Source organism: Notamacropus eugenii, chromosome 3 (genome assembly GCF_028372415.1).
Source record: "Notamacropus eugenii isolate mMacEug1 chromosome 3, mMacEug1.pri_v2, whole genome shotgun sequence".
NCBI classification, from domain to species: Eukaryota; Metazoa; Chordata; class Mammalia; order Diprotodontia; family Macropodidae; genus Notamacropus; species Notamacropus eugenii.
The window spans coordinates 85,579,314-85,602,332 of record NC_092874.1 but is presented as its reverse complement, the minus strand read 5'-3'; the positions used below and the strand labels follow the sequence as shown (position 1 = coordinate 85,602,332).

The 23,019-nt window shown below is 38.4% G+C and overlaps 1 protein-coding gene across 1 annotated transcript in view; it reads right to left on the bottom strand.

The window, feature by feature from the left end:
* Nucleotides 1-23,019, bottom strand: part of PTPRN2 (protein tyrosine phosphatase receptor type N2) — a 1,540,415-nt gene that overhangs the window by 1,344,483 nt on the left and 172,913 nt on the right. Inside the window, exon 2 of the mRNA XM_072652081.1 lies at nucleotides 7,025-7,075. Coding sequence (XP_072508182.1) covers nucleotides 7,025-7,075 — 51 coding nt within the window. The remainder of the gene's footprint in view (nucleotides 1-7,024; nucleotides 7,076-23,019) is intronic.

The window sequence follows — 23,019 nt, the reverse complement described above, 5'->3', positions numbered from 1 at the left end:
TACCTCACTACCTAGCAGTCTGTCTCTCTGTTTCTGTCCCCGCTCACTGTCTGTATTCTGACTGCTTCTAAGAGAGGAGACAAATCACTTTCAAAGAGTACTACTACCATGGAGGCATCGTCAGTTGAATGACTAAAGGGTGGCTCCATTTCCTCTAGCTTGTCAATCTTCAGTCAAGTCATTAACAACAGAGAATCTGTTCCCTGGGATACCATAAAAACTATTTGGTTCAGTGGCCAAGCCCAAGCCAGGGTGTAGGTCAGGTCAGAGAGAAGGAAGAGAATCTGCTGGACATTGCCAAGAAGGACAGGGAGGACCACTTTCCATCTTGACCAAAGCAGTCCTTTCTCTGAGTTCTTTCTAACACAAAAACTAGTTCCAAAATAATTATATAGGTTCCAAGGGAAATCATGTTTAAGGAGGCATGTGAGGGTCACAAACAGATTTTACATTATTATTCTCAATATCCTAGAAGGAACAATACACAGAGAATGTAATGGAGACAACAGAATATTGAACCAGAACCAGAAAATCACATTCTTCCTTCTTTGAATTCAATTCAATTCAACAAGTATTTATCAAGCACCTTTTTAGTACAAAACACTGTTAACAGATGTAAGCCAGCAAACACAAAAATAGTATAATGAATGAAGTAACGGTAACATAGCATCTTTATTGTCTTTCGTTTTTGCATGTCTCCACATTCACATAGTAGACACTTTAGAAAGACCTGTTGTCTGGCTAACTGACAGTCAGTCCCTTACCTTCACCCACATGGCTACTATCTTGGTTTTGCACTTCATCACTTCTATATTAGACTTTCTCCAAAGACTCCCAATTGCACATCCAGCTTCCATTCTCTCCTTTCTTGAATCCATCTTCCATACAATGGCTGAATATCCTTCTTAAAACACAAGGGTGACTTTGCCAAGAAACTTCAGTGGTTGCCTCTTGCCTCTAAAAAATTCAAACTTCTTAGTTTGGCATTTAATTTTTTTTTTTTTTTTACAATATGACACTAGCCTTCCTTCCTTTCCAGGTTTGCTTCACATTATTCCCTTTCATATATTTTAAGTTCAACTAAAATGATTGATTTGCTACTCTGAGCATCTGATACCCCGTCTCCCACCTCCCACCACCTCTGCATAATCCTGGAATGCTTAGAACACCAACCCTGTTCATCTCTCTTAAAAAGCCTAGCTTTCATCAGGGTACAGTTAATTTTCTTCTAGACATCTTTGCTGAGCCCCTTAGGTGTTAATGTTTCCTCCCTCTACCTAAAATTATCATGTTTATACTGTTCAGCCTCCCGAACAGAACATGAATTCCTTGTTTTGGTTTTATAGTCCCAGCCCCTAGCATATAGTAAACTCTTAATAAATAATTTTTCAAGTGGATTAGATTTCCCTTCAAGGCACATTGTTGAAACTCAATTCACAGTATTATACAAAACAAGTTCTAGAGTAATGCATCTTTTATACTGCTGTGTTTTTGGTCTATCTAATTACTAACCTATTGTTGATAGACAAAGGTCTCTATAGGCAAGCCTACAGCAGACGGTGTTTCAGAAAGCAATTCAAAGAAACGACGTTTGAAATCACCATCATTTCCCCTATATGATTAATTCCTCCTTGCCTCAAGTCATAGCACTGGGAGCATGTGTTCCCCCTGGCTCTTTTCTATGATGAGCACTATCCATCTGAAAGGGGCAATATGTGTTCATAATCTTTTAATTTCTCCCACCAGCCCAGTGATGGAGAGCATAGTCATTTACAGAAAAGTAACGGCAAAGAGTTTCACATTCCAAGTCAAGAAGATTTATAGTTCCAAAATAGGGTCACTCAGATGACCTAATTAAGCACCACTACAATCCAAGTCATGGCATGGAAACTTCCAGCATTTATTCATCAAACTTCTACTTTGGATGCCCAAGCAGCATCATTCGCTGTCACCTAGAGAAAACATACAGTGGCCCTGCTCCCCAACCTCTGAGCTCCTCCTAAAGGGACTGCCTTGCTGTTCCATGCAAGAAAGCTAATATCTACTCATTGGGTAACACTAAGAAGCGTCTCTGTCATCAAGCTCCTAGTCTAAGGGTAGAGAACCTTGAGGCCACATGTGACCTTCTGGATCCTTAAGTGTGGTCATTTGACTATAAAATTTGGATTCAATCAAAAGGCCACACTTAAGGATCTACAAGGCTACACGTGGACTCAAGGCTGCAGGTTCCCCATTCCTGCAGTCTATTAAATGATGATCTGGAAAAGCCCAAAACCTTTTCTTTTCAGCAGGATTTCTGAATCTTCCTCAGCTCCCTTATCATGCATAGGACACTTTTAATAGTTAGGCTTATCAGCAATGCAATCACCAGAGCTAGAAAGAACCTAGGTTACAATTGAGGCTCTGCTGTTTACTACCTGTGCCTCTTTGGACAAGTAACTTAACCTCTCTGGGCCTCAGTTTCCTTATGTGTAAAATTAAGATGTTTAATCCTGTGGCCTCTAATGTTCCTTTTCTGTTCGAAATCTATGATCTTCTGATCACAGGACAGAAGATATATATATATATACATGCATATATATGCATATAATGTAAATATTTTACACAAATCCACAAATGTATATGTATATAGTACGTAAGAGAGAATCAAGGTTTTGATACTGAGAGACAGAGACAAAGATAGAGACAGATATGTCTATCTCATTGCACTCTCCTAAGTACTACATACATGTGCATGGGTGTATGTCTAAAAAGCTACATATCTAGAGAGACAGAGGCAGATATCTAGCTCTTTACATGTGCATATGTATGTATCTAAAGAGCTAACATCTGGAGATGGGGGAGAGAGATAAAGAGAGGGAAGTGAAGAGGAGGAGAGAGAATGAGAATCTAGCTTATTAGACTCCCCAAGATGCCACACTTGCAATGCACATAGCTACGACCTGGTAGGTGAATGGGGATATCTTGGCTATAAGCTTGAGACTTGAGCCACCAGGGTTTTCAAAGCCATAGTTAATGAAGTCACAAATTATAATAGACAAGTGAAATTATCTCTCAGCCCAGCCTGGTCATAACGAGATTAGAGACTGGAGATGACGGTGTCTATCTTTTAAGGGGCATGGCTAGTTTCTGGTATAAAACTGACACATTGGCACATAATGGTTTGGTTGAGTTTTTATGGAGATGGCAATCTTAAAGCACTGATTCAATCTAGCCTTAATAAGTCTACATGAAGTAAGTTTAAATGAATGTCAATGAGGCTTGTCTTAATGAAACCACAAACCTGCCTCTATATTCAATTATTTGTGGAAGCTGGTTTCACTGAGTCATCTGCAGTCATGAGGAATAATGTAGTATTTTGAGTTTTTCACCTAGTAGGAAAAAAAGGCATTGACTACATTCTAAGATCAAATATATACCTAGAAATATTTCCTAGCTGAAAAGGTAAATACACACAGGCATTTGTCACTGTTGTTGTTCATTCATTTCAGCTGTGTCCAACTCTTTGCGACCCTTCTAAGGTTTTCTTGGCAAAGATGGCAGCATAGTCTGCCATTTCCTTCTCTGGCTCATTTTGCAAATGAGGAAACTAAGGCAAAGGGGGTAAAATGACTTGCTTAGGGTCACACAGCTAGTAAGTGTCTGAGGCCAGATTTGAACTCACATCTTCCTGATTCCAGGTCCAGCAATCTATCCACTGTACCACTTAGCTACAGAGAGAGAGAAAGAGAGAGACAGAGAGAGAGAGAGATGGATATAGCTGTGTGTATATACATACACATATGTACATATATACATATATGCATGTATTTATATTTGTACATATGTACGTATATCTTAGCTTATGCAGTAAATGAGATGAAACATAACAAAGATGTTGCAGATTATCTGAAAAACTAAGGAATAGGAAAATAGAATGTTGTGGATGATGTAGACTAAGAGAGACACATAGCAGGGTGGATAATTCCAAAGAAGAGAACACTGTCCAGAGGCACAAAGGACAGGCTTGTTTTATTGCAGATTCACTTGCTAATTCCGTTATGCTTCAGGTGATATCAGAAGGATTTTTATTCTCAGAGCATACAAGGGGTGACATGGGGGCAATGTGCAACTTATTGAGAGTGAGGGAGGAAAGACAGACTGGCCAAGATGGGGCGAGATGCAAAATATTAGCTTCTGGAAGGCAGAGCTGTTTTATTTGTGTCTTTTTAAGTCTAACACCTATTCCGTTAATGTTGAATTTTAAGGATAGCCCAGGACTTAAACGATGCCTCATTCAATTAAGAGTTAAACGCAAAGCCAGTCTTAGGAAAGGCAAGCATCTTTAATACTAACTTAGAGGATTTTTAATACTAACTTAGAGGAAACAATAAAGACCAGGGATGAGTGACTGGTTAAGAATCTAATGGCTCAGTAGATCTATGCCAAAGGTCAGAGACAAAAATCGATGTACTCAGAAAACAGACCTAGAATTTGCTAGATGGTCAGTATTTCTATCTCCTTTTAGGAAGACCTTTGTCCATTAGCAGCATTTGCATCTGCACTCCTCTCTGAGCCAAGGACACTCAAAATCCACAAAATAAACAAGTGTCCAACCAGATATGTCTATCTGCCTCAGTCTTGTGGCTGGGTTGAACTGTCCAGTCACCAATGGCAACCATTAATCTTAAGTCTTTTCAAAGACAGTAGACATCTATGTATTATTATTCCATATCAATGAAATAAAGAGTACAGTTTTATAAGACCAGTTTTGTTGCTTTGTAGACATAAATGGTGCTAAAAATAATTCTAAGCACCATCTAGTTCCCCAAATCAAGGCTGTGAATGTATTTACATGGAAATTGCCTTGCCTTTCCAAAGCTTTCATCTTAATTTAATATCAGTATAATTCCATAGTACAAAGGCAAAGAGAGATGATGGGCAAAGGTAGATTACAGAGTTCTTTTCTTTTGTTCATGCTACTCAGGCATCAAATAACACACACTCTCTCTCTCTCTCTCTTCCCTTCTCTCTTGCTCCCTCCATCTCCAAGCATAGTTTCCATCATGCCCTTTGTTGCAGAAAATCATTTACACCTATAAGAATCACAGGCTTGAACCAAAAACTTCATACATAGTTGGCCAGAGGCTCAAATAAGATAATGCATTTAAAGTGTTTTTGCAAATCTTCAAGCACTATATGAATGTTAGCTATTATGATTATTATTTTCTATTCACCACCTTACAATCTCAATAGAAAAATAATTTTTGACATAGTTATGTTCTAACCCAGGTCACTGTCTGCCAAAATTATAACAAAATTATCTTTGAAAGTAAACCCTAAACATGGTCGTTAATTTTTGTTCCTGTTTTTTTACAACCACTGACCCCATTTCCCCTATGAGAACAACTGTGGGTAGGATTTTTGCCAGCACCTGCTATTTAATCAGCTTCCAGGTCACAAATAACCCAAAAAAGTCCATTCCTCCTCTAAAGTTTTATGATCTCTAACCATCTCTTGGAACGGTGGCCTCATAACTCCTTGGAATCTCTTTTCCCTTTATGAGACCTCTCTCAGATGGATGCCCAAGTTAAAATCAAAGCCAACCCATTTTAAGGTTAAGATGAGGGAGAGAAAAAGGGTCCTCTCAAATAATCAAATCATCCTCCATCTGCTGAAGAAAGGATTTCATTTGCAGGTGTTTCAGAATTACCAGTCTAGCTGGCAAGTCAGCTAGCCATGAAGGCGAGTCTGAGAGGAAGACGGAATTTTGTTCAAGGCAGCCAGACAGTGCTCAGCCACAAACAGGAGGCTTTTGTTCTACCTCTACCCATGTTTAGCTAAGGAAAGAACTACGCTATGACTCTTAAAACAATCTCAGTCTCTAGAAATCTAGCACACTTTTTAATTTTAGAAAATATTAGGGAAGAAAGAGACCTTGGAAATCAAATGCAATCCTCACATTTTATACACAAGGAAAATGAATCTCAGTGAGATTAAGTGATACAGGCAGTCAGTGGCCAAGTCAGCATTTGAACCCAGCTCTGAGGATCCAAAATTCTTTTTCCACAGTCAAAACCGAGGTGAAGAGACAAGCCAAGATACACAGACAGTTTTAAGAGAGAAGAGGGAGGGACTTATGAACAGCATCTACTCAATATGGCTTTACATAAAAGAGAATCTGACAGAAAAGACTCCCTTTGGAGAGTTTGGGTCAGTCCATCCTCACTTTTAAAAGGGAGTCATCCCATCCTCCATAGTCACCACTGTATTACCACCAAACTTGCCTCTCTGTCCTATTTCTCCAAAGGCAACAGGATACAATTCCATTTCCTCCTGAAACATGTCATTATAAATGAAGGGTTGTGTTTATACAACCCAATACAATAAGATATTGTGTGCAGGGCACCCCAACCATATCTACACGTCATCTGTCACATGAGTAGACTTTGATCCCTACCTACTATGCAGAGTGCCACCTCTGCTGCCTTGCTTAGAAGTAAAGGGTGAAAAAAAAAGGAAGGAATAACTTTCAGACAGATTAAAAGTGCAAAAACTCAGTGAAATGAAACCAAACTGTTTAAGGAGGGAACAAAAAAAAACATGAATGGCAAAAATTCAAAGGAAGCATATATTCCGTGCAGATTATTTCTCTCTTTTTATGCCAAAGAATCCATCTTAGATGGCACTGGGTTCTACCAGTTCTTACTACAAAGGCCTTTAAAGAGCAGCTTGAAATTGCTGGCAAATTATACTGCAGTGTGTTTTTAGGAGAACATTTTTCATTTCAATTGATACTCCATCTTCCCTTCCCTGCAACTGCATCCAGGGAAGGTTCTATTTTTCTGCATCCTTCACTCATTGTACGTAACCAAAACAAAGCCAAGACAATGGTCTCTGCCCTAATATCTTGCCCAAAGGTTTTGAAGACCCCTCTCTCCTCTACTTTCTCCAACATTTCTCCCAACATCAGTAGCACTGTTCTCAAGTTAGCAGAGTATACATGCAAGAGCAGAAACTGGTTAGCCAGAGACCTCCTACTTACCATTTACACAGATTTCAAATGGTTGACAAAGGTCATCCTCAAACAAACAACCTGTTGAGAAGAAGAAAGATAAAAGCAGATTAGTGCCAGGAAAAGGATCATCAAAGTAATAGGCTTCTTTGGATATTAATGCCCCAACTTGAGAGAAATGTTTGGCTTCCCTTAAGTGTGATAAATAACAGGGGAGAAATATTAAACATCTCCTTTTGTTTGATTCTTCCTAGTCTAACGTCTAGTGTTTTTCCCCATGAACTGAAAGAATATGCTGACAACTTGAATGTGTGTTTGAAAATACCATTTCTACCAACATCCTCACATCACCAGAGAATTCATACCAATTTCTCTAATCCAAATCTTCCCTTTCATTCATGCAGTACAAAGGGACAAAGTTTAGTCAGTCAGTTGTCAAGAGTCAACAAATATTTGTTAAGCACCTACTAAGTACTTAGAATACTAAGGATACAAAGAGAGAAAAGCAAATAGATTCTGCTCTTAAGGAGCTCACAGTCTACTGAGAGAGACTATATGCAAAAAAAAAAAATACATACAAACAAGATATAGAGAATAAATTGGAGATAATTTTAGAGAGAAAGCAATAAAGTTAAGGAGACCAGGAAGTTTGTTTTTTTTTTTTTTTTTTGCAAAATGTGGGATTTTAGCTGAGAGGCCAGGGGATGGAAATGAGGAGAGAACTGCAAGCACCTTGGCCAGTCACTGAAAATGCAGTCAAGAAATGGAATCCTTTTGTGTAAGGAACGCAAAGGAAGCCCGCATGACTGCATCAGAAAATACATGGCAGGGGTAGAAAAGGCATAAGAAGACCGAAAAGGTAGGAGGGGGTCAGGTTATAAAGGGCTTTGAATACCAAAAAGTGGTATTGATATTTGATACTAAAGTTGACAGGAATGAGTATCTAACCAACTTTGAGACATAGACCTCTGGTGATCGAGTAAAGCCTAGGGATCATCTCAGGATAAGATTTTAAAAGCATAAATAAAATAATAGGATAAATAAAAATCAGAACATTTCAAAGAAAATTAATTATATTAAAATAGTTACCAAAATATTTTTAAATAAATTCACCATTCTGGAGAACAATTTGGAACAAGGCCTAATGAACTATAAAACTGTACATACCCTTTGACCCAGAAACACCATTACTAGATCTGTATCTAAAAGAGATCAAAGAAAAGGATCTATGTGTATGAAAATATTTACAGCAGCTCTTTTTGTGGTGGCAAAGTATTGAAATTTAGGGGATGTCCATCAATTAAGTAATGGATGAACAAGTTATGGCATAGGATTGTGATAGAACACTATTATGCCGTAACAAATCACAAGGGGGTAGTTTCAGAACAACCTGGGAAGACCCATAAGAACTGATGCCACGTGAAGTAAGCAGAACCAGGAAATCACCGTACACAGTAACAGCAATACTGTAATGAAAGACAAAGGTATTCTGAAAAATATAGTGATCCAGAACAATTCAAAAGGACTCACATTGAAAATTGCTATCTATTTTCAGAGAGAGAATTGATGAACTCTGAGTGCAAAATGGAGTATGATTTTCTCACTTTTTTATTTTTTTTGCTTTTTGGTGACTGGCTGATATGGAAATATGATTTAACATGTATAATGGGCATCTTACTGCTTGTCTTGTCAAAGTGGGAAAGGGGCTGGAAAAAGGAGAAAATGTGGACTAAAAATGTTAAGGTGAAACATAAATGTAATATTAATACATAATATATAATAAAAATAAATACAATAATAAATAATAATTTTAAAAATAAGTTCACAGACCCAGGTTAAAAACCTTTGATTTAAGGGCTCCAAGCAAGTAAATCTTGGGAGGACCAATTATAATGAGGAAACCTCTTTCATCTTTTAGTAGCATATCTGGCCTGCTCTAACACACCAAGATGCCCAGCGGTAAGGCTAGAGTCTGGTCACCTTGTTGCTGTGGAGAAGCAGTAAGGTACATTAGAAATAATGTTGCTTTTGGAATCAAATCTTGGCTCTGTCATTTTACAACTTGTATGACTTGGGGCAAGTCATGTAACTCCTGTGGGCCTCAGTCCTCCAAAATAAGAGAGCTGGACTAGATGATCCTTACAATCCCTTCCAGCTCTAAGCTCATGATCCAAATATCCATGTGATTCATGGATCAGCTCAAGGTCAGTATCAGCTTCACCAACAGTATCCAAATGGACAGATACTTCTGTGTGTTTAGAGCTATGAGGGACCTTAGAGGTAAGATAGTTTGGCATCTTCCAACCTTCTACCCTCTTCCACATCACATTTGGAGACTGAGTCCTAAAGTGATTTGCCCACAGTCACAAAGCAAATAAGTGACAAAAATGAGACATGAGGCCAGTGCCTCTGGTTCAAAATTCAGTATTCCTATACATTCCCCCAAGCACTGAGAACAGTGCCATGTATGGAGGGAAGTGCTCAATAAATATTTCTAACAAAGAAATCAAAGAACAGATAGAACAAGAGAATATCCTTTATTGGAGTTGATTAGAATACAATCAGTAGTGGGGCTAAAGGCAGCTCAATGGATAGACTGCTGGGTCTGGAGTCAGGAAGACTGGTCTTCATGAGTTCAAATTTGGCCTCAGACACTTACACGTTGTGTGACTCTGGGCAAGTCACTTAACTCTGCTTACCTCGGTTTTCTCATCTGTAAAATGAGCAAGAGAAGGAAATGGCAAATCACTCCAGTATTTCTGCCATGAAGAGTCGGATATGACTGAAACATCTGAACAGCAATAACAAATGGAGCTAAGCCACCCAAAGAGGCCAAAGGCAAAGGCCAGAAATAAGGGCGGGGGAGAGAGACCAAAGCAAGAACAGAAGACAGAAGGAGAGAAAGGGGGGAAAAAAGAGAGAGAGGAAACAAGGCAGAGAGAAGAAAAAAGCAAAAGGCTTCATGGAGCTAGCTGTGATAAGCAGAAGCTGTTTCCTCATCTGCAAAATTAAGCTGTTGACCAAGACAATCCCTAAGGTTCTTTCCAAGCACTAACATTCCAAAACAAACCTTTGTAACAACTATGAAGCTTTGAAATACACCCATGAGACAGTAATCAGTCATGATAACAAAAATGGTGCCTGAAACCATAAGTTAGTCAGGTTTCCTACTTGCTTCACTGAATGCTCATCCTCTACAACAGTGGTTTCCAATCTTTTTTGAGAAAGACCCCCTCTAACTCAGTAAAAAAAAATTTGCAAATTCCCACTCAATAATAGTTGCCCTATTAGCATCTGTTGACTGAGAAAATTCATGACAAAAAGCTGCTACAAATTCTATAACACTTGCTAATGGCTATGTACTCCAGCATTCTATTCATAACAGTAGCATCCATATACAGTTGAAATATAACAATACCTACAGGTGTAAAGCGAGGTAGCATATTTTGCTGGGACTCAGTAGACACATTCTTAGTCCCCTTAAAAGAACTCTGGGTTGTCTTTTCTCTCTCACCCCTAACCTCACCCTCCAGAGGTCTGTTTGCCATTTGAGATGTATTGCTCTAAGGCCTTAATTCTTCCTGTAAAGCCTGCCTGGAGAGCAAAAGATATTTTTTTTTTCCTCCAGGACATCCGTGCCCTCAACATACTCAGCATGATTAGCTCATTTTTCCAACCCTAAAAAAGACTTTGAAGGATCCAGGGGAAATGGAGTAGATGTAAAGCAAATAAAAGAACAGATGAAAATGTGAAAGAGATATGAAATTTAGAAATGATGCCTTTCCTGATCTCATCAACTCCAAGTGCGCTCTCTCTCTAGAGCCACCTTGTAACAAACTACTTTGAGAGAATTTGTATTTTGGAATACAGGACATACGTATGTATATATAATATATATACACATATCTGTGTATGTACACATAAATAATATGTATATGTGCATGTGTCTCAGCTACCTCCCCAGTTAGAATGTAAGGTCCTTGCCAGGAGGGAGTTGTCATTTATTATATCTATATCCTCAGAGCCTAAGGTCCTTGCCAGGAGGGAGTTTTCATTTATTATATCTATATCCTCAGAGCCTAGTAGTACAGTACCTGGAATGCAGGAGCTACTTAACAAGTGTTTGCTTGTTCATTGGTTGATTTAGCCTATTACACATATGTAGTAACACCTTTAGTAATATATGGTAATATACTTAGTAATATCCCCTAGGTCCTTCTGTAGAGAGGACATTCAGCTTTAATCATGGGCCACATAGGAGCACAGATTTAAAGTTGAACCCCAGAAACCATCTAGTCTACAGCCATCATTTTACAGTTGAAGAAATTGACAGCAAAATGCTGATTAGAATAAGCCACATATTACAATTAACCCTCTGATCCAACAGTCCCAAGCTGTTATCCATGGATTTCCTATTCTGGGGCAACTAAAGCAGATAGCAAACCAGAAAGATCCCCCATACACCCTGGGGTTAAAAAAAAAAAAAGTAACCACAATATTTCAAGTTATTTACTACTAGAGTTGCAAATGTTATGCATATTTCACCCAGCCAGTCAATATGCTAATTTCATTGCTAATTGATGTGTGTTGTTATTTGTTCTAACATGAAGGAGGACCATATTTCATTTTAAATATCAACCACCTACTAATAGTAATTATGACCATAAATCATCAGGAGAAAGGAAGAGACATTTTGTCTACCAGATACTTAGCTCAACCTGTGCACTGCAGTGCCTTAGATACACTTCATTCTCCCAAGCAGCAGAGGCTGCCACATCCCATCTTTGGCATATGTCACAGAGTATGTCAGAGCTACCCAAAAACTAAAGGGCTAACTGGATCCAAGTACTTTCTCTTGGAAATAGCAGTCAAAAATCTTCCCACAAGTGTCTTAATTCCAGCTATTAGTTCTCTAAGACAAGGGATTAAGAAATTTCCATCAGATGGTAAGATTATCAGATGTTATACATTTCCATTAAATAGACAAAAAACTAGCACTTAATCCAATTTTCATTGCACCTATACATTTTCGCACACACATGCAAATATACCTCTCCTCAACTGGACATTCACTTTCACAGTGTAAGTTTGAACACCAAAGAACACAGACAAGGAGTTGACAAATGGTCTTTCCATTACATGTAAGAACTGTACATCAAATAAACACGTGGAGATGAAGAAAAACACAATCCCAAATGTGATGACTTCTCAAGAAAGGATCAAGAGGATGGAGAGTAGGGGATGGAGTCAGTCCTCATCTTACTCATCAACAATCTTCTGCTGAGAACCTCTGCTCAAGATTCTTGATCTTGTGCTAAATGCTCCAGAGATACACGACAAAGCCCTTCCACTCAAAGAGCTTATGATCTACTTGGAAAAACCAGACATACAACATATATGGTTAATAAGTACAAGACAGAATATTTTAAGCATCCACACAGTGGTACACACAATAAATACTACAAGAATTCAAAGGAAAACTATGTCACTGAGTGCTAAGACAATGGGAGATTTCTTTAAGTATGTGGAACTAGAGCTGAGGGTGGGGTAAAGAGTAAGCCTTGGTTTGATCTTCCCCCTACTGGGATACTGTGACCAGCAAAGCCCTTAATATACATAATGGATTTCAAACTTTTTGTTCTCAGGACTCCTTTACATTCTTAAAATTTTAGAGAATCATCCAAAAAACTTTTATTTCTGTTAATTATCTATCAATATTTGCCATTTTCACAATTTACATGTTTCAATATTATCTTTTGGTATTATCATTTAGTGTTATTATGAAAGTAGTTTTCACCTTTTGTCCCCCTCAATGAGTCATAAGAATCCCAAAGGACCACATTTTCAATTAACCAATTAATAAACATTTATTAAGCATCTACTAAGTTCAAAGCACTGTGCTAAGCTTTGAGGACCATTGCTCTCCATTATCTTATTGGATCTTCCCACTAATCCTGTGAGGTAAGCACTACAGGTAATTTTATCCCTGTTTTGCAGATGGGAAAATTCAAACCCTGAGAAGTTAAATGTCTTCCTGAAAGTAGACAGATACTAAGTATTAGGGGCAAAATTTGATTCTAAGTCAATTTTGACTAGAAACCCAGTGATCCTTCCATTATATCAACATGTCTCTACTTAAGTTGTTTACCTTCGATATCAGAAGGAATGTCTTGAGCACTCCAAGAAAATCTGAGGAGAGGTTAGGACATGTTTTTGGTTGGGGGGTGTCAGGGAAAACTTTGCAGAAGCAGAAGAGGCTATACCTGACCTGAACCTTGAAAGAAAAGAAGGATTTTAGACAGTAGATGTGAGGAAGAGGTGTATCCTAGCCATGAGAAAAAAACCTACGCATATTCATGGAGAGAGAAGAATATGAGAAGAATGAAGAAAAGCTAGTAGTCGAGTTTTGTTGAAATACAAAGTTCAAGTGGAACAGTGTGAGATAATTCTGAAAAGAAATCACGGCATGAGGTGGAGTAGGATCTTAAATACCAGGCTGGAAAATTAATATTTTATCTAGTGTACAGGTCATAGGGAGTCAAGGATGGTTTTGAGGAAGACAGTGACATGGCCAAAGTTATAAGTTAAGATTATCTCAACAAATGTGTAAAGAATGGATTAGAGAAAGAGAAATTGGAAGCAGAGCAGCCAGGTGAGAAGGCTTTACAATATTCCAGACATGTTAGAAAAGCTGATTACAATTTAAGCTAGATTCATAGCAGGATATAATGGAGAGGAAAGGGCAGAGGCTCAGGTTGCCTTTACGCAAAAGCAGTGGCACGACACAAGGCAGACACAATGCTGTCTTATGTTATTTATGCATGTTTTATATTTGTGTGCATCTTCCCTCAAGGCTCAGCTTTCCATTTCCTGCTTTTGTTCATTTGAACAAGCTGCAAACCTGGGAGGGGGAACACACACTCAAACTTTAAAATGACATCAACACACTAAAACAATGATGACTGAACAATATAAAAATTCTAAAGGGAAAAATATTGTCCCATGTTTTGATTCTTTTCGTTTTTTTATACTATCAAGAAATACAATGATAAGAAAAAACGTCCCTACAAGTACCCTTCTGACTTTAAGATGCAAAACTAAATTGTTTGCCAGCAAAAATAATCCATACAACATCTTTTCTTAGTGTAACGAAAAACTAATCCATAAACGCAATTCATTTTTCTTTTGATGGTCACTTTATGAGGAAAATAAAAACAACAGATATAATGCTGTTACTTGAAAGTAGTTTGTAAGTTTCAAATGAAAATGATTATAGAAGTACCATAATCCTCATGGCTTTGCCCTGCAGCTTATCAATTAGAAGCATAGTGATGAAAACAAAAGGGTAACCCAAAACCAATATATAAGAAGCTCAAATTGTATACCACATCAGTTAGTTGGTGATATCCACCTTGGAAGGAATCCTAGAATGGAACTGAGAAAATGGAAATTCTACTCTGGCCTCTGTCACAAATTTGTTGTGTGAGATTAAGTGTGTTAAACTCTCTCAAGTTCACAAGCAAAAAAAATGTGTTACTGATGGATATTTGGAATTCTTACTAGAAATTCCACGAATCATAGAAGCTCATCCTTTTAATGATGGATTAGCTAACTTTGAGAGGAACTACAACATGAAGGAAAATTTTATTTTATTTTTTAAAAGATAGGATCATCACCAAAGAATGATTAATATGTTTTTCTATATGTACCAGAGCTTACAGAGACCTTCTACTAAAGGATATGAGAGAGAGAGAGAGAGAGAGAGAGAGAGAGAGAGAGAGAGAGAGAGAGAGAGAGAGAGAGAGAGAGAAACATCATCATATGTGTGTACACACACACACACACATAGACATACAGACCTGACTTCATAGCATTTCAAATGGGGAGAAAAGACAGATTTAGGGATCATATTTGACCATAATTCCATCAATAATATGATGTGACTGCCAAAAAAAAACAAGCTAATGTCATCGTGAACTGAAATGAGGAATAATTCCAGAACAATGAAGCAATAGTCCTCTTGCACTCCGCCCTTGCCAAAGCATGTGTGGAATATTACATTCTGTTCTGAGCACCACATTTAAAGAAGGATATTGATAAATTTGAATATGGTCAGAGGTAAACTAGATGGAGAGAATTCCAGAAAGTACATTATGAGAAAATATTAAAGAAACTTGAAAAAGATCATGAACACTGAGCTGCCATTTAGAAATGAGAACAGACTGATTTTGCCTATGTTTCATGAGGAGAAGACTACCTTGTAGAAGTTACAAGTTTGGCTCGAGACAAAGAACAGTTTCCAAACCATTAAAGCTACCAGCAGTAGAGTGGTCTTATTAGCTAGTAAGTTCACTGCCACTGAAAGTCTTCGAGCAGAGGTTGGATAACCATTTCTTAAGGTTGAGGAAATTCCTTAAAAGTCAGAGGTTGAATTACATGTCTAAGGTCCCCATAAACTTTAAGATTCTATGATTTTTTTTCATTTCATAAAGGTTAAATCATTTCTGTACAAATATAGTGGCTACGTAGAGCAAAAGCTCAACCTATATGACCTATCTCCCAACACCAGCATCCTAAAGAGGATACCATTGTGTTCTTTCTAATGTAGACAACCCCAGAGGCCCAGGGAATAAAAAGCAAAACTTAGCAAGTGAAATTTTTGTATTGTCCCACCTAGATCCTTATTATCATTGACCAATCCCTTTATTTTTGCAAGTACTTTATTCATAAATATCATCTCCTGAAGTACCCATATGAGAGAGAGAGAGAGACAGAGATCCCATTATGGGATCTCTTTCATATATCACTCTCATTTCTCAATGAGTCCAGCCATCATAAATAGTTGAGGATGACTAAGGTTTTGTACCAGGATGCCAGTTTCAGAGGGTGTTAACAACATTTACGATTCTTCAGCAGCAGAGAAGCAACAAAGTTTAGTACCTAGTTAGCAAAAGTAATTGGATAAAACAAAAAGCTCTTGGCTGACAGCTAGGGTCAGCTTTACCTGTCCCTCTCCCTATAGCATAGCAGCCTACCCAGTCAATTAATCCATCAGCAAACATTTATTTATCATCGATGAAGTAAACACTGGCTTCACTCTTGTGTTCTTCCAGCATTCATCTAGTGTGTATAGAGTGGTACCTCTGCCTCCTCCCTCAACTAAGAACGCACTTAATGCCACTTGCCTTGGGGATAGTCTGTTGTGATTCTTTCCAAGGGAGTAAAAATTCTGGCTTAATGATTTTGAAGGCCAGTCCTAGGCTTTATCTCTACTCCAGCAATGAGCTTCATGTTTAAAGACATCATGTCCCCTCAAACACTCTCCTGCCCCTCAGTTCAACAACCTCAACTTTCATAACTTTCACCTCATCTCTGCCACTCCCCAAAGTTGGCCCTGTTCATTTTCCTGTGGTCATGGAATTGAGGGGGCTAGGATGCTGCCGTGGATAGAGTGCTGAACTTGGAGTGAGGACACCTGAGTTCAAACTTCACCTAAGACACCTGCTGGCTGACTGACTCGAGGTAAGGCAAGTATTCTCTCAGTTTCTGTTTCCTCCTCTGTAAAATGCAGTTAAGAATAGCTCCCACTTCATAGGATTGTTGTGAGGATCGGATGAGATAGTATATATATGGTGCTTTGCAAATATTAAAGTGCTGTATAAATGCTATTATTACTATTACCTATATTATACCACAATGGACCACCTTCTCCAACCTCTCCCTGACACTACCTCCTCTCTCTCTCTCTCTCTCTCTCTCTCTCTCTCTCTCTCTCTCTCTCTCTCTCTCTCTCTCCCACACACACACACACACACACACACACACACACACACACACACACACACACACACACACACTCACCAACATATAGTCAGTGACCATAATCCTTGTCACCCTCTGCCCCTTCCAGGTTCTCCCTCCATCACCATCCCTGAGAAGCATTTCATACTTGGAGGTTCTTTGCATTTGACCATCTCATCTAATGACAGCTAATCACTTTGCCAAGCACCAAACTAAGCATTTTACAATTATTATCTCATTTAATTCTCACAACGACCCCAGGAAATAGGTGTTGTTACTGTCCCCATTTTACTAGATGAAGAAACGGAGACAAACAGAGGTGAAGCGACTTGCTCTATCACTCAGCTAGCAAGTATCTGGGGTTCAGTTTGATGACAAGTCTTTCTGACTCCTCTATCCACTGTGCTTCCTAGCTGCCCCTCAAAATGGTCCAGTTCTTTGATGCTGTGGGCTGCCATTCTACCCGTCTTTGGTTTTTTTGCTAGCCCTGTCTGTTTCTCTTGTTTGATAAGGAATGAACTATTTAGATTACATACTTTCTCCAACCAAACCTCTTCCTTTAAACCCTCTTTTCTCCTCATAAATAACCTCCTCCTCTCCCATGAACTTCAACTGCATGCTATCTTAGTCACCCATAGGCATAACCATGCCATAAATCTCACTGTTAGCCAAAACATCACTACCTTCATGATCTCAAACTATGATGGAAACCATTCTCCAGGATTCCCATCTCTTCCTCCACTTTATATGACTTCAATGAGTTTTTCACCTTTGCTGTATAGCCCAGCCCTTCTATCTCTACCATGCTCTTCCTGTATTCACTTTCCTTTCTTTACTCAATGCTACAATTAACCAGTTCAACTATGCACCATCCTCCACTCTTGAATTCCTTTTCTTTTATTGTCTTCATACCCTATCTATTCACAATCTTAGATCATGCCCACCACATGACTCCTCTGCACCTACTGGGCTGATGTTTGGCAAAGTTACAACACTAGGTCACCAAGGTCAAGTCATCTACTCACAGCTGAGTCCTCACTGTGGAACACCATAAGTCTTTTGTTATTCTCTAATTTGCACTCTTTATCATATCCCATACAGCCACTATCCTAAACCATCTGCCACGTAGCTTCCAAAGACCTTTTTAAACTCTGGAGGTAACTTTGCTTCTTGCTTTGAGATAAGCAAGGCTATGTGCCATGAGTTCCTCAACTTTCAATTCAACACCTCCAAACCTTTCTATATCTTACCCCATCCTCCTCCTTTGCTCTAGTCTCTGAGGAAGAAATGGCCCTTCCAGACCAGATTAATCCCTCTAATCCTGTCCTTGATCTCCACCTCCTACTGCAGGGTTGCCATAGAAACAGGGACCACTAAACTGAACATAAGTATCCCTTTGGGTCCACACATTGACTTAAAAAAACTATGTTGTATTGCATTTATTTATATTGTTAAATATTTTCAATTCCATTTTAATCTGGTTAAGGCCACACTTGGGGGTATTGCCATCTTCATGCAGCCGAACAACGGCTTTGACCCTTCTGCCTTACTGCATCTGCCAAGGGCTCTCCCCATAGACCATTCATATTGTCTGTCTGTCTCTGTCTCTCTCTCTCTCTCCCTCTCTCTCCCTCTATCTATTGGCTTTTTCCCTATTGCCCACAGATTTTACATATGTTCCAAACATTCTCAACTTTCTCCATCCTTAAAAAACTCTTCGCTTAATGTGCCACCCCCTTAAGCTATATCATCCCATCTCTTCTCTCTTTCACTGCCAAATTTTTAGAATTATTTTACACTTACTGCCTCAGCCTGTTCACCCCTCTACTTATTTACCAGTCTCTTAACATCCAACTTCAGACCTCACAATTCTCCTGAAGCTGTACTGTTAAATGTGATGTTTCTATTCAAATCAATTACAAAGGACCTATGAAGAAAGATCCTATTCATCTCCAGAGAAAGAATTGATATATGGAATTATGTATGGCATAGTTTCATGTATACATATTTGTATGTATATATGTGGGGTTAGGAGGGAGGAAGAAAAAAAACAGTTTGGAATTCAAATGTGACAAAAAATAAAATTAATTAAAAAACAAATGTGATGTTTCTTTCTCGGTAATCATCCTACTTGACCTGACTAACTTTTCACGGTGTTGACTATCCCTTCCTCCTGGATGTGAAAAGTTCCTTTCCTGGTTCTCTTTATACCTAGCTGATAATTTCTTCTCAGCTTCATATTCCAGTTCATAATTCATCTCTCACTCTCTAAGTGCTGCTATCCCCCAAGACACTTCAGTGGAACCACTTCTCTCTCTCTCTTTCTCTACAATCTCTCCCATAGCGTTGTAATATGTTTCCATAAATTCAATTATCAACTGTAAAAGATGACTCCCAGGTCTATGTACCCAACCCTAATACTTCTGCTTCCTTCTACTTCCATGTTGTTGGCTGCCTACTTGACCTCTCCACATAGAGTTCAGCTGTCATCTCAAACTTCAGCATATCCTTAATAGAATTCATCACCTTTTCTCTTACATTAAAACTTTGAATTTTAACTCCCTTCAAACTTTGCTGTAATTCTTCCGGTCACCCTACTTTGTAATAGTAGAAACATACTAGATTCTTTGATCACCCAACATCATCAATTCCTGTTGATTGTATGTCCACATTTCTTGTATCTTTCCCTTCTCTCACTCAAAAGGACACCATCCTGCTCAGGTTAACATCACCACTCATCTGGCCTACTATGATTCCCACCTGATTGGCCACCCTACATCCAGTCTTTCCCTTTCTCCAATCCATCATCTACACAACTGCCAAAATGATTTATGGCATGGATATTACAATATTACTTTCCTTTTCAAAAACCTTCAGTGACTCCCTTTTGCCTCTTGAATAAAACCTATTACCCAGTCTGTCATGGAAGATCCTCCACAGCCTGAATCCAATCTACCTTTCTATCCTTATTTCACATTATTTCCATTCATCCACTTTATATTCAAGCCAAACTGAGTGGTTGGCTTTTCACTCAGATTTATAATTCCATTCCCTATCTCCATACATTTGCTTAAAGTACTGCAAAATTTTGGAAAGAAGGAAGGAAGGAAAGAAAAGAAAGAAAGGAAAGAAAGGAAAAAAAGAAAGAAAGGAAGGAAGGAAGGAAGGAAGGAAGGAAGGAAGGAAGGAAGGAAGGAAGGAAGGAAGGAAGAAAGGAAAGAAGGAAGAAAGAGAAAGAAAGAAAGACTTCATCTCCATTTCTCAGAAATATCATTTTGTTTCAAAGCACAGTTCAGGCATCATCTCCTCTGTGAGCCCTTCTCTGATTGCTCTAGTTACCTATGTAAATATTACATCCCTCCAGTAGAATGTAAGCTTTTTCAGGACAGTAACTGTTTTGGTGGGGTTTTTTCTATCTCTATAGTCCAATGCAATGTAGGCGATGCTTAATAAATGCTTATTGAATTGACTTCTAAGTAAATGAACTCATAGTTTGAAATCAAAATTCATGCATCCTAAAACCAGCCTAGTGATTTGGGGAGAGGAGGAATTGTATGTCCTCTCACCTTCCTCATGAATGACAATGACAAGAGCAAAATCCCATTTCTTAAACCTCTATCATTCCAGAACCTGCTGCTGGCCAAGGAGCTCAGATGTGGCAGAAATCCAATGCCATCCAAAAAGTAGGGCATGGTTGGAGATAAATGGCCTGTGGAATTTCAAGAAATGGGCTGACAAATTGACTCAGCTTTTTGGAGTGACAACAAAATGTGTAAACACTTGATGAAAACTATGAGCCCTATGAGCCCATTCTGACTGACCGTACTCCCAAGAGGTCATAGGCTACATTTGTACAAACACACTCCAGAAGGTAGTAATTAAAATTAGTTCTTTAAGTGTACATCAGAGGGAAGACTTCATGATAGCCAGCCTTTCATTTTACACACACACACACACACACACACACAAAGTGGTATGACAAAATCAAGAAACAAGCATATAGAGCCAAGGCAACGTATTTGTCAATCATTGCCTGACTTAGATTTTCCTAATTTCGATTTTTGTTATATGAACCAATCACAAAGAATTGAGCCAGTGCCACAATGTTTTACTTAATTTATATATTATTCCTAGAAAAAATGAATTAGCATTCAGTAACTGATATTAATCATATCAAGTGACAAATATTCATGAGTATTGCATATGTGCAAGACACCGTGGGAGAAATGAGGAAGCATAAAGGTTACAAACAGTCAATTTTCTAAGGATGAAACACAAATTGTCAGAAATCATTTGAAAAAATGCTCAGCCTTTCAAATAAACAATATGGTATGAAATAAAACAACTCTGGGACCATCTCTAACCCATCAAAAAGGCAATAAGCAAATAGATGAAAGCAATGAAATTCAATATTGGCAGGATTATAAAGAAACAGGTATTCTTTGGGGTTATTGAGAAAGAAGTGGTTATTTAATGGTGGTGAACTTACAAGTTAGAATCTTTTTTGGAAAACGATCTGGCAATACGTACTAAAATAATCACTCCCTTTGACCAAAATGTTCCTTGGGAATAAAAGTGTTAACAAAAGGAAACTGGCAAAAAAAAAAAAAAAAAAAAAAAAAGGAAAGAAAGCAGATGTCTAGAATGAAAATTCCTCCAATGGAGTGTAAATTGCTTGAGGTCAAGAATCATTCCTTTTCAGTCTTTTGTATCCCTTACCTGGCCCAATGCCTGGCACATAGTAGGTGCTTAATAAATACTTGTTAATTAAATGACTGATGGTTCAGAGATTTTCATAGTATTATTATTTGTAATTGCAAAAGAAAAAAAAATATCGTGTGTGTGTGTGTGTGTGCTCTAAATGCCCAGAAAAAGGAGAACAATTGACTATTTGGGGGACATTAATGGAATGCAATGAGAGGCTATTCCACTCATGGATAGAAAACTGACCTTAGAGTCAAGGAGACCTGGGGTCTAGTTCGTCCTCTGACCCTGGCAGTTTATGTTCTCTTGTGTTTCCCTGGGGAAGTCATTTAAACTTTCAGTGTCCCAGGCATCTCTCTAAGACTAGAGGTTATATACAAATATGTAATGGTGGGAAAGTTTTCCATACCAGGAGGAAATCATACATACAGGGGAAATCATACATACAGATCAATGTAAAAGAATAGTCTGATGCAATAATCATTTATGAGAGTGTTTTGGTCTGTCAAATCACATATGCACACTAGTATAAATACAAGGTAATTAAGGTATACTGTTTAATATAACAGTAATTTAATTTCCTATTCCAACAGACAGTGTGGTTTAGAAGATAGCCTTGCAATTAAAAGGACCTGAGTCTGAGTTCTATCTCTATACTGTGGGGTGATCATGGGCAACTCATCTTAGTTCTCAGCACTCTGAGTAGTTCTCTAAGTACCTAAGGAACAGGAGAACTTGCTGATCTGTGTTGGAAGAGTTTCCTCTGGGAGGGAGTTTCACATGCCAGTGAAACCAGGAGTCCCTATCCCAATCCCCAACCCCATTCTAATCAGTAAGAAACACTAAGGTTTTAGTTTGTCTTAGGGTCCAGGAAATATGAAAACTGACCCAGGAAAGAAAGAGGCAGTTACTTACAGACCTTAAAAAAGATGCACACCCTCCATCTTTAAAACAATTTGAGAAACCTAGGCAGAAAAGCCACAATTCCCATGCCTCCTGGATTTTAAAAACTAGGGAGGGTTTGGGAGAAGTGACAAGAGGAATAAATTGCCACCACCAGAAATTCCAGGTGCCTCCAATTCAGACTTTACAAAGCCACAACAGATAGCCTGATCGACATTTGTCATTTCATGTTTTGTAAGGAAAGGAAATACACAGAAATATGAACTCACAAAAGAACACATATCAAATACCCCTTATCTTGGGCAACATGTGGTACATAAGACAGAACATTTTGTTTTGTACAGTCTAAGATCTCCAATCAAAACTGCAATTCTCTCAAAAAGAAGAGGAAAAAAATTTTTTGAAATAAAAATATGTTCATCATAATCTTCCTTCCAGCAAAGTCCCTATGTAAGGACAGGGGACATTTCAATTAAATTTTAAAAACCAAGCCAAGGTTTCCCTGGAAATCTCCCTTTAAATCATCTGTTAATACAAATGTGCCACTCTTAAGCCAGAACAGATAAGCTCGAATGCTCTCCCAGCAAGGGACGTGCACTCCAGCAAATATTCCCTGC